This window comes from Ischnura elegans, chromosome 4 (genome assembly GCF_921293095.1).
Source record: "Ischnura elegans chromosome 4, ioIscEleg1.1, whole genome shotgun sequence".
Classification (NCBI taxonomy): Eukaryota; Metazoa; Arthropoda; class Insecta; order Odonata; family Coenagrionidae; genus Ischnura; species Ischnura elegans.
The window spans coordinates 40,524,876-40,537,121 of record NC_060249.1 but is presented as its reverse complement, the minus strand read 5'-3'; the positions used below and the strand labels follow the sequence as shown (position 1 = coordinate 40,537,121).

The 12,246-nt window shown below is 35.6% G+C and overlaps 1 protein-coding gene across 2 annotated transcripts in view; it reads right to left on the bottom strand.

Annotated features, from left to right (window-relative positions):
* The window catches only part of LOC124157324 (calsyntenin-1), a 41,875-nt gene that overhangs the window by 15,980 nt on the left and 13,649 nt on the right, over positions 1-12,246 (bottom strand). For both annotated transcript variants that reach the window (XM_046531957.1, XM_046531959.1), the window contains exons 4-9: positions 8,371-8,579; positions 8,065-8,211; positions 7,371-7,583; positions 6,785-7,048; positions 4,466-4,593; positions 2,698-2,875 (exon numbers count right to left, since the gene is read on the bottom strand). In XM_046531957.1, the coding sequence (XP_046387913.1) occupies positions 2,698-2,875; positions 4,466-4,593; positions 6,785-7,048; positions 7,371-7,583; positions 8,065-8,211; positions 8,371-8,579 (1,139 nt within the window). The remainder of the gene's footprint in view (positions 1-2,697; positions 2,876-4,465; positions 4,594-6,784; positions 7,049-7,370; positions 7,584-8,064; positions 8,212-8,370; positions 8,580-12,246) is intronic.

The window sequence follows — 12,246 nt, the reverse complement described above, 5'->3', positions numbered from 1 at the left end:
AGCGTGTGTAGGTATAGTGACCGTAATTTGAAATAAGAAAATATTTTTCGTCAATGAGATGAATGGAAATATTGTTTGAAAATTTTTAATAGGACTAAAACGAAAATAATAACCTTCAAATGTGGCAACACTTAGTACAAATATTCAGAAAAGTAAAGAAAATATCACATTTAAATTTTTTTGTAATGGCGAAAAATCTTGCAAATAAAAAAGTACTCCATAAATGTAAAAAAAGATTACTCAAAAAATATAAACTATGTTTCAAAAACGGAAGGCATATGCAGGTAGCCTAATCCATTTTGTGTGCGGGAAACCATCATGAGAGTATATAGAACAGAGCGGAGGAGCGTAGGGAGCGATTGAAGGACATAGGCCGGCGTGGCATCAATGTGATGCCACCCGCCCGTTGGCAGGACCTACGCTGGGCATCAATGCTATGCCATCCGCACTCAAAGGGTTAAAGTTTGTAAATCGATTGTGCATAGGAGGAGGACTAACTGTACATCCAAGTTATGAGCGGTTATGAGTGGGTCACCATGACTCCACAAGAATGAAGCTCACTATATGATGTTGCGTCTATATTGAAGAAAGAATCATAATTGACACTCATGGGCACAGTACACGAGGAGAACTTAAACGTGGCACAATTATTAAAATTTAGCATAGTGTATATCCACCTAAATGCCAATGCTTATTTGTGAAGCTTTGTAATAAAGTTCATTTTGTAACTGCTGGGACCGAAACTGAGGTTCGTAATTTCGTAATATTGAAAATTTCATAATAACATTTCTTTAACAATAGCTTGGATATGCCTTTTCATCAGGACCAAAGATTTGCTTCGTAATAAAATTGTTCACATTAACGAGAGTCTACGGTACAATGTGAATGAAAATCACAATGTTTCATAGATTTCCCTGAGACAATTACATAAAAACCATTTCATTCTCCCGTGATTTGTCATGTATATGTTTGAAGAGGGTAAGTTAAGCTAAGTAATTTCTTCTTTCTCACAGCTTACTCATAGAATATGATGATAACTCTGAGTATATCATTTTGTACTTCTAAAACATCATGAAAATCGGAGAAACTTCATTTACCACAGTGGTGGATACAGATGGGGGGCGCAGGGGGCGCGCGCCCCCCCCTTGCGGGTCCGCTTGTATTGCCGATCATTGCAAAACCACAATTGTAACTTTTTTATATCATAAGATACCATTGTCTTTTACATGTTTATAATCACTTTAAATAAAATTTTCATATACTTTGCCTGTGACTTGATCATCTTTTATTATGATAAAAGTAAAGACAACTCAAGATATGTTGCGCCCCCCCTTGAGTTATTTCTGTATCCGCCACTGATTTACCATAAATCACGGCAACCTCCTTACACATTTGTTCTTGGAATGAAACCATATCAATAGCTATATCGATATTGATAAGACTATTAACACGCACTTAAAGATTATTACAAGCACATTTTCATATTTTACAGTTTAAATTTACTTAAAAATTCATCCAATATAGTATACTTTCTATTTCATACACAGAGATCTAGTGTTTTTGCATTAAGCTTTGCGTGGAGATCCTAAGAATTATCTACCCCTGCAACACTCGTCAAGTAATGACGCACGTATCTCTTGCATTGAGAAAAACATTTGGATGTATCACGGTTGTAGAATGAGAGGTGTGGGATGAAAGTTACAAGGTCAATAGCTGACAATAGAAAATAACCTATGAGCTCGAAGGTCTAAACTAGAGATGGGTCGAATAGCATTTTTCTAGTATTTGAAAATCAAATACAAATATTTAATTATTTTCTGAATACCTCACTCAAACATCGACTACTGCAATACTGAATAAGCATTTTTCCACAAATTTTAAATATAAATGACATTGCTGCTAAAAAAATGCTGAACACTTTGCAAGTCTTTCTAATTTCATACAACTCCTAAATCCTGACACAACTATTACCCATGAGTAGGGACATGCAAAAGCCGCAAATGCGATAACGCAAATTTTAACATGAATTCTGGGGTTTTTTCCTCGAAAATGCAATATCCAGCATTAATCAAAATTTTCACCAATTCAAGCGTGATTTTCATGAATTCAAATGCGATTTTCATCATTTTTTTCTGTTAATGCTTCTCTCATGAAAGTATTTTTTGAGGAGTATGTTTATGCTACATAATTCTGATAAACCGATTTTGATAGCTTTCTTGGCTAATTTTCAATAACATGTGGTAGAATAACAGTACTATGCCAAAGGAATCGATGATCATGAATGAGTAATAACCAAATAGTTGTACCAGTATTTTGTTCGGATGGTACCGGGACCGAGAGAAATTGCTGTGTTACGAAGGAAAATGCACTAAAGAAAAACGTACTAACCAAGTTCCACTGTATTTCCCTTTAAACCCAAAGGCAAGAGAAAATAATTAAATACCGTATACGTCTGAATTAAGTCCCCCTTTTTTTCCAAAAATGCCCATGATAAAAGTTAAGGGGGGGACTATATTCAAACCCAATTTTAAATTTTTTCCCAAAACTCAAGCCTCAAAATTAGGAGGGGGACTATATTCAGAGGGGGAGTATATTCAGAGGAATACGGTAATAAAAATGAACATTTAAAATAGAAATTAATATTCACCAAATTTTTATACTTCATGCATAGAATTCTGAGGTTCCTATTGAACTGACCTTGCCAACAAGCACCAACAGTCAAAGTCGTATTGATCCCTTTAGTAGGATGAAGGGGCCAGTCATCAATAATCTCTGGATTCTTCTTTTCAGACTTGAACAATTGACCATCAACATACAACTCCACTTCAGGGAACTTGACGGAAACAGCATAATGATGCCACTCATTATCACACACCTAAATTCGAATAAAATATATCATTAATATTGAGAGACAAATGTTAATCTATTTTAACTTTATCCCTCCCAAGGTTTTTTCAGGTATGATACCCAAAAATACCAAGGTTTTGCCCCAGTGGCTGATATTGATCAACTGGGATTTTTGTCTATGTAATTCCTTAACTTTTCTAAACAAGAAAAAATTCTAGAAAAATCATGCATTGCTGACTACCCACCTAGCTCTTAGTAACAGAGCCATACAAAAATGTTAGTTTACGTGTTATATAATGACTATCAATTAGCATCAGCATCAGATTTTGGGATTACACCTTACCTTAGTTATTCTGCTGTTAAAAAAACAGCACCCATGAGAAAGGTAACATGATCATTTCAACTGAGAGTCAAGGTACAAAATTACCTGCTTATCCACCAAATCATCATACCTATGTAAGGGATTTGAAGCTCTTCTCAAAATAACTTATCACTTCTCAGAATAAAGCATAGTTAAGTTTAGAAATAATAGCAGAAGGCAACCAAATACAACTGCTTGTATTTTTACTGCCAGCAGCAGAAGTGGAACTCACTGATAACCAGGAAATCAATATAGTTGAATTTGTGGTTAAGAATAGATTTTAAAATAAATTTTGATCAAAACAGGACTAATTCTACAGTTTGGGATGTATATGTGGTGCCAACATTTCAAAAAGAATTAATTTCATGGGGGATTATTAACTGTTTTACAAAAGCAAAAGAATCTTCTGAGCAATTAAGCAAGCTACATTTTTGGAGTCATCCCTCTGAAACCAGTGTATTATTGGGTAAACTAAGTATGAGTACACTCAACCCAATAGGATAGAAATCGACTCGGGCTCCTAAGAATTAAATATCATAAGTAGCATTTAAAAAAGGACAGGATAGCATCCACTTGCAAACATAGCATCCCCTATGGGATAGTTTATACTTTGAGGGTGATGATCAGAATGTACCACTAGCACTCGCATGTAGTTCTGCGATTTTTTTCTCCCAAATATATTTGGCAAACATGGGGGGCTCTTAATAGAGAAATATTCTCAGCAAGATGTTTTCGGTGCACATCAACACTTTTTCATTTTTCTATTCACCAGCAGTCAGTTGACATAAAGCTTAAAAAGACCCTTTTTTATCTTTTGATTGCATAACTTAGAATACTATCATGCAGTTCAATACTGATTTGATTTTATGTCATACAAATTGTGATAAATCACTCTATAGGATAGTTTTCGCTTAGATCAATTTGAAGAATTTTCAGTTGTATTACATCAAATCTTTCTTCATGCTTTTGCCATACTTAATGTGTACAGAAAGAGTTCAGAGATCATCTACCATTAAGGTAAAGCAGGATATTTGTCTGATCTAAATAGGAAAATTTTCTGAAAACCAAATGAGTCACAGCAAAAACCCTGTACTACAAGTTTATGAAAAGGGGGGAAGATTGTAATACACAAAAAGTAACAGGTGTCTTTTAAAAACTACAGATATTTCATTAAAATTTACAGTAAGGGTAGAAGGTCAAGTTTAAACATCATAATATCCATACTCAGGCAAACACGGGTTATGAAGTGAATATTACCTGAGGTAGTTTCCATCTCCACTCTGCAGGACGAAATACATTCTGATCTCCTTGAGAGAAATCTCTACGCAGAAGTAAAATTAGCCGGCAGTTGCGAACAAAGAGAGCATAATGGTGCCTGTTCATCTCTGTAATACAAAAAATTTGACTTTGAAAGGCATTGATTATGATATTTTATGTACTAAAGTAGTAAAAGCTGCGTGGTAAAATTATATAAAAAGGGAAAATCAAATCAGGTTTACAACCTAGGCAAAGCACATTTTAACAACATAAACCCAGATTAGTAATTTAAAATATAGGTAGGATAAAACCAATGTTTTTTTATCATGAGATAAAATTACTGAACATCAGAACTCAAGGCTATACTTGATATGATAGAATTAGATAGTATCACAAAAAAGAACTGTAATATTACTGTCTTGATAATAAATACAGGCCACGTCACAATCCACAGTTTTGCACTCTTTGTGCCCTGGCGTTGGGAAGAGTTGTCCCAATACGCATACGGCAAGGGTTTGAAGGGCATAGGAGAGAAGGGTAAAACGGTTTTGAGAAGGGTACTTACGTGCCTTTTGGCGGTCGACGCAATGGAAGGATGGAAGAAAACCATGCTACAAGAACGGATTAACCACCTACAATTGTGCATGCCCGTTAAAATGAATGTTGTTTAAACAAATTTACAGAAGTTTCCGTGATAATTATGAGGAATAAAGAGCAATATTTGGACTAAAGTTCATTCCATTATGGTAGGCGCCAAGGAATGGTCAGCTTATTCATGTCATCTGAACTAATTTATGCTGTTGCATAATTTTAGGGATAATTATAATTCATACTACTTGTAGCAAAAACTGTTAAAGAAGCTATTATTCTTTAAATTTATCTTACATGCCATGTGATCTCACTTTCATACTAGTGAAGGCTAGCTTGTTGTGTCATTGCTTGAAAGCATACATTACACACCGCTTCGCCCAAGTTACATATTTAGCAAAAATGAGCAATATTTTTTTGGCTTGATGTGCAATTTAATCTCAACATATTGTTCACCGTAACTTATATCCCCATTTCTAAACCATGTGCTTTCATAGCATAGTTGTCTGTCCAATTCATTTGTGCATCAATTGATCAAGCTTAGGCTCAGTACTTGCATTAGGATTCTTGTAGAATGGTTACTTATGTAGGTCTATTTACTTCTCCCCTATCATGTGCATCCATTTTGTAAGCCAGAAGGTTATTAAGATTTTTAATTTTGGTTTTTTGGCAAATTGCAGCTCTAAGAAATGGTTGTTAGCATTGGGAATTAAATGTACAAATTTGATATTTAAGGTTATCTTTCACTACCTCCAAAAAGTGTTCTCTCTTCATTCAAGCCGACATGGAGTAATCTATCCTAATAACAAGGATGCTTTGAGAACGTTCTCGTTGTAGATGAGAGCGATAATGTTTTACCTAGTTTTTCAAGAATGTGGATGAAGCATGCGTAAGTATAAGCCTAGCATTCCTTCCGCAGCATGTTTTCTCATTTTGTTCCTCAGAACTTCAGCTTGTGTTGATGCAGGTTAGATGATACGAGGTATTGATAGGTACTTAGGTTGGAAAAGGTTACTTGATGTCATCAGCTAATCGTACTTATAAACCTCACCATGGTCTATAAAATTAGACATATGTAACCTTTGTGGCACCTTATCAAACCTTTTATTACATTGAGGAATTCTTTTCGTGTGATAAATATTTTATACTCATGACTTAATCATGTTACTACTTAAACAGCATACGTATGCTTCTTGTTATTTTGTTTTTAATCTTTATCTTCTTACTTTAACCCTTAAGCTGCGGGAACGTTTTTAAATGTTTTGTATTTTTAGGATGGTCAAAGAGAGTTAAGCTGCTACAGTGATCCCTACCATTTGGGAAAGTGCACTTGGGCTCTACCCAGGTCGCAAAAAATATTTTGAGAGACTGATGAAGGTATTTGAGCAATGGTCAAAAATGTTTTTGTTTAAAAATGTTTTTCCGCAGTCAGCGTACAAAACATATAGCATTCCCGCAGTCTATAAGGATTAATAAGAAAAATTTTGGAAGGATTTTTACAATCAGAAACATTCATTATGGTTGTTATAGCAAAAAATCAGCAACTGCTGCTGTAGCTTATTTGTTAAGGCTCACACAATGACCAATTCCATCCTTGACGCTGGCGTCGGTTGAAAGGGTAGGAAGGGCACAGGGTACACTCTTCTGGATTGTGACACGGCCACAGTGTTCACTATTTTTTAACACTCAATAGTATTTTATTAAAACATTATTTAAATTAAAAAAACATACTGTGGTCATCAGCTGAGCAGAGAATGTGCTCCTTCACATGACGATCCTGCTCTGGGTGCCTCTTATGCTTCATCCAAGTGGCAAGAGTGAACTTGGAGCTGAGTGACTCATCCACCAAACTTGCTGGAACCACAACTGCACTGCTTCCACCATCGAACTCAAACACACGGTCAGCTTCACGCCCTTCATCAGTAGGCAGAGCCCGTGTCCATTCCGCCCCAACCCCAGGGCTAGGAAGGAGATCAATGCTCTCAGCACTTGCCCCTAAAATATCAGAAATTTCCATTAATACATGAAAATAATTTAAGCATTACAAGATTAATATTTGAAAGATATTCTTTGACACACTTTTCAATTCAGTACTGCAGAATTGCACTGAATAAAGGTTAAAATACTTGCCATAATCAGATAAAAGACAAGTTATTTCATTGAGCAATTGGAATTTTATAAACTGAGCCTATACAGTAAAATATAGACTACGAAGAAAAAAATGTTGTCTGGAAAAACTTCACAAAATATCCATGGGCAAGTTTCATGTTATGGTTCCTCAGACAAATTTTAAAGTACATTCGATAAAATACTTTACCACAGAGCTTGCGTTGACTCTGCACAGAATATGTATCCCGATCACATCCTTTTCCAATGTGTCTGGTGGCTAAGGTGACCTTTGCTTCAATGCTGTGAATTCCACTGGTACTGGTGCTTCCACCACATGGAGAATCACAAAGCTCTAATTCAGCATCAGGAAAGAGATCTTCCCGCCCTGAGCCAGGAGAGTAGTCAATACGCTCCGGAATCCCTGAGGCAAAAAAATGAAATCAACTAAAATAAAAGCCACCCTCACAAATAAACATACATTGATGTTCAAATGAATGTATCTCATAAAAGCAGAAATTATGTACACTTTATCCAAAAAAACCTGGGGATATTAAAATACTAATTCTTATCATCAGAAATAAATCTGATTTACAAAATTTTTTTCTGCATTCATAAACACAAGAATCTAATTAGAAGCAGCCTAAAATTCTTGAAAAACAAACCATCAAAGAGAATATTTTAGAAAAGTATTTACACACCAGCTTATAGCAAAAATATTGACAGACGACACCTAACCATGGAAAAAGTAGTAATTCGTCTTAAAAATCTCTACTTTTTTCAAGAAAGGATTATTTCATTACTCTTGAACCCCACGCAGTAAAATGTGAATTTTTGAGAAGATCAGTTTCCATATCTGAAGCATCATATCAAAATATGGAATTCATCAACAACAATTATCTTACCTTTCCAGCCCAATTTGCATACTCTGTTGACTTTTATGGTAACCATTATTGGCAGGGACTGTTTCATCCCACAGTCATAAGCAACCACAGACAATATGTGATTGTGACTCCTCTCATAATCCAAAGGCTCAGTATTGCGAATTACACCTATATTGTTTGGATTAAAGATTTTAAAAATGTTTAAAACATTATGCATGAAACACAGGAACTATTTTTCAGAAACTCGGCTAAAGAAGTGGCATTAGCATTGAATCACCTTGTAATAAGTAACAAAATCCTTTACATTTTAATAAATTTTGAACTCACCTTCATTGTCAACTGAGAAGGGCTGATCGCTGGTAAGGATTTCATATTTGCACACATCACCAAATTTTGGAGTGCAATCCCTATCTGTAGCTTCCACCCTAACCACTTCCTCATAAAGCCTACCCTCATCCACCTGGCGAACATATGAAGGCTCAAGGAAAGTAGGTGGGTATTCATTGATATCCACAACAGATATATGAACAGTGGCACTGGAAAGAGCAGAAAAATGTTCACCCTATTATAAATTCAAGTTTATGAGGTTTATCTTTATTATTAGCACCATAAATACCACTAAGTGATAAAAACATAGCGAAAGTATTGAGAAGAGTTTTATGATCCAATGTCCAACCAGGTGCTACTTGGAAAGTGCAGTGGACACAAAAACACTTCCACAGTGAAGGTTACATATTCAAGTACAAGTACAATTAATCTAGCATCATAATGATTAATTTAGAACAAGAAATTCGGGCTGAAATTATCATAGGTTAATATTAGTTTTATCTACAATAGGGTTGTGCACTAAACGTTTTCACTTCTGCCTTTAAAATTAAGAGTAAAAAAGCATAGATTATTAGGTATTTCATTTTACTTTAGATATAAACTAAAAAACATAATGGGAGTAGTAAAATTTCATGCTGCTCTTTAACTGTCTAACCACATGACTGAGTAGAGATTCCAGTAATCAGTGCAGCTTTCCTCATCACCTTCTTCAATATTCTGGAAGTGTTGAGAAAAATACTACTTATAATTACTGATCCTACTACACGCCTGTGATCCAAAAACCACCATAAAATGCAGGAAAGCAGACATGAACCAAGTAAAAGCAGTATTTTCTGATATATTTCTTGCAATATCAACACAAACATCTAGCGAGAATATTACTTTCCGAAGCAATATCAAATTTCTTTAAAGGGAAGTGTAACAAAGCTACTTCACAATACCCTGCTAAGTGCCATATGAATAATCTACATCTTGACGCATTCTCCCAGTTAAAAACATGTAAGTGTGAGATGTAACACTTTACTCAGTATCTTTAGGACTTTGTAAATATCAATCTCAATAATTACTAAGTACAAGCAATTACTAAAGCATAAATATAATCAAAAATCACTCATTTACCAGAAAATTGAAAAAATGACTGATTTCTACATGAATCTCCATAGTGACCGAGAGAGGCTAAGAAAATTATGCCACCTTCTTAGAACTTCTTTTAGTGGGAAGATAACCAATATTTCTTTAGGCAGGAAATGAAATTGGCAGCACCCTTCATATTAGATCAATTTTAATGATAAACAGCTTCATGCAATTACAGCATTAAAGATAAAGGCAAAGGGGAAATAGAGAATGTCTCATGAATGTAAGAGGTACAGTGGAACCTGAATCTATAGTTTTTAACGGGGATGGATGAAAAAAATGATGAATGGGGGAAAACAATGGGGGAATGTTCGACTAGGTTGCCTATTTAACGGGAAACACAGGATTTTGGTGAGTAATTGCTATTCTCTTTAAAGAATTCATGAAGGAATTTCCTGTTTATGGGAATATTTGAATTTTATGGAAACACTTTTGGAATATTGTTGATTCGACTATCTCTTTCAAATATCCTAAGGGAACACATCAGCTTGCTAAAAAATGCTTGCAAGCCGTCTTGGCATTTACACTGCTATAATGGATTTATGTCTGATGTAAAAATTCTTATCTAACTCCATTTCAAGTACACATATTTACGAGAGCAATGTGCATGTTATGCACAAAACAACCGTTTTTGCTGCTGCAGTGATTGGTTGTGAGATGGATCACATGAACCAAAAACAGTCTACTATCTGAAATGTTCCTTTCTAATAGGTAAATTTTTAATATACCTGAGGCAATTGAGCAAAGCATGAATAATGCTGTATTACTCGGGATTGTCACACCTACCTGATTCTCCACTTCATCCGACTTCTTGTTTTCATTAGGTATTAACTCATACTACCCCCACCCCTACCATCATGTGCTAGCGGAGAACACGAGTCGTTTTGAAATATTAACGTGGTTTCCCCTGGATTCTTTTCTTCTCCAATAATTTTCATTCCATCTTTTAAGGTTGTCACCTGCTTCTTTAGAAGGCCCATGGTCCCAAGATGAGTAAAAATACAACTAATAAAAATGAAACCTGACCATTAAACCCAAACTGAAAATACTCGCTGGTTTGGAGTCAACACACACTGAAAGTACAGAACCACTCGTACGAGGTGAGGTTTGGAACTGACACCATTGTGTACGGCGTAAAACAGAACAGACTGCAGGGGGTGAAGCATGACCATATGATTGCGCCACAAAATTTTTTGTCTGAAAGAGAAGGCAACTTACCCACTCATTTCTAAGTAGCGTAGAACCAGATAAGCAGAAGAATTGGAATGGCTAGTAGGAAGAAACTAAATACCCTGAGAAGATATCCCTTCGTCAGTGACTAAGAAAAGAGAGATTTAGGGTATAGCTCATAAATTGTAACCTGATATCTGTTTTCGGAAAAAAAATCCTTCCAAGCTTCTGAGAAGCTCAGCTGCGAGGATATTGCCATCATCCTAATTTGCCAACTATTTCTTTGCTTGAAATGCTTAAATAATGTCAGAAATATGTCGTGTTTGGCTTCATTCTTTTTAGAATTACGTGCACATTACAAATATATAAATCTCATAAAAGTATGACACTAATTCCCAAAAGTCATTGTTATAAACCTTTTGAGCCATTACGTGACTCATAAAGCAGTTTACCTCTAGAATGGGGAACTTCGATGCAGGTATGCTGAAAAAGGTCAGTGGGTACGAAAGGGGGTGAAACATGTTTCTATTATTCTAGCGTAACTTTATATTTCCTTTGGAGGGTAATGATTTATGCTATTCATAACATGAAACCTGTGCTAGCCATGATCTGGGGTGCCTGCAGAGGAAGAGGAGGAAAGCTTCAGGAGGGGAGATGGGGGGGGGGGGGGGGTGCGAGGGCTGATGGGAGTTTCGTAAAATGATGTGTGCGGGAAATAATACATTGGGACCATCATCTTTAAATGATCAATGCGGGAAAATGATACTTCGGGGAATGATAGATGCAGGAAAAAATTACACTGTTCGTATGGAACTTTATTTGAGACCAGGAACTGTGAACGATGAAAACTTTCAATGGATCGAGGTTCCACTGTACTTAACATGAATTTTTTTGTTACATTTCAACTGTGCTACTGAAATTTTGAGAATCATTACTTTTGGAGCAATTTCAGTCATAACTACACAGTTCAGAATATCAAATTTTGACTGGGTCACAATAATCTGAAAATTGCAACTTCTACCCATATCTTAAGAAATAGCAAAATCATAATCCCATCCAGATTAACAGCAATGATGTACCATTTACCCTAAATTCATCAAAGATGGCACCTGGTCCTGCCACCAGTCACCACCTCACTTAGGCAATGATATAGTTCATCTTCCACCAAACTAAAGATTATAATATCATAATTAGGGACCAGTGGGTTCAACTTTTTTGTATCTTTCAATTCAGGTTCAGGGTATTGGTTCTTAATATGTTATTTAGAGTTTTCTTTCCATTACTTTCAAAAAGCTATTAATGATATTTGGTAGGTAATTATGAAGACTACTAAAGGTAACATAACTAGCCCTCTTACAATTGATTGGATCCATAATGCCATCAAATTTTCAAAACAATGTAACATTAATTATGCTATACAGTGGAACCCCGATCTATCGTTCCCGAATTGATCGTTTTCCCACATTCATCGTTTGCCGTTCCTGGTCCCAAATAGAGTCCCATACAGGCAATGTAATTTTTTCCCGCATCCATCATTCCCTGAAGTATTGTTTTCTCACATTGATCGTTTGA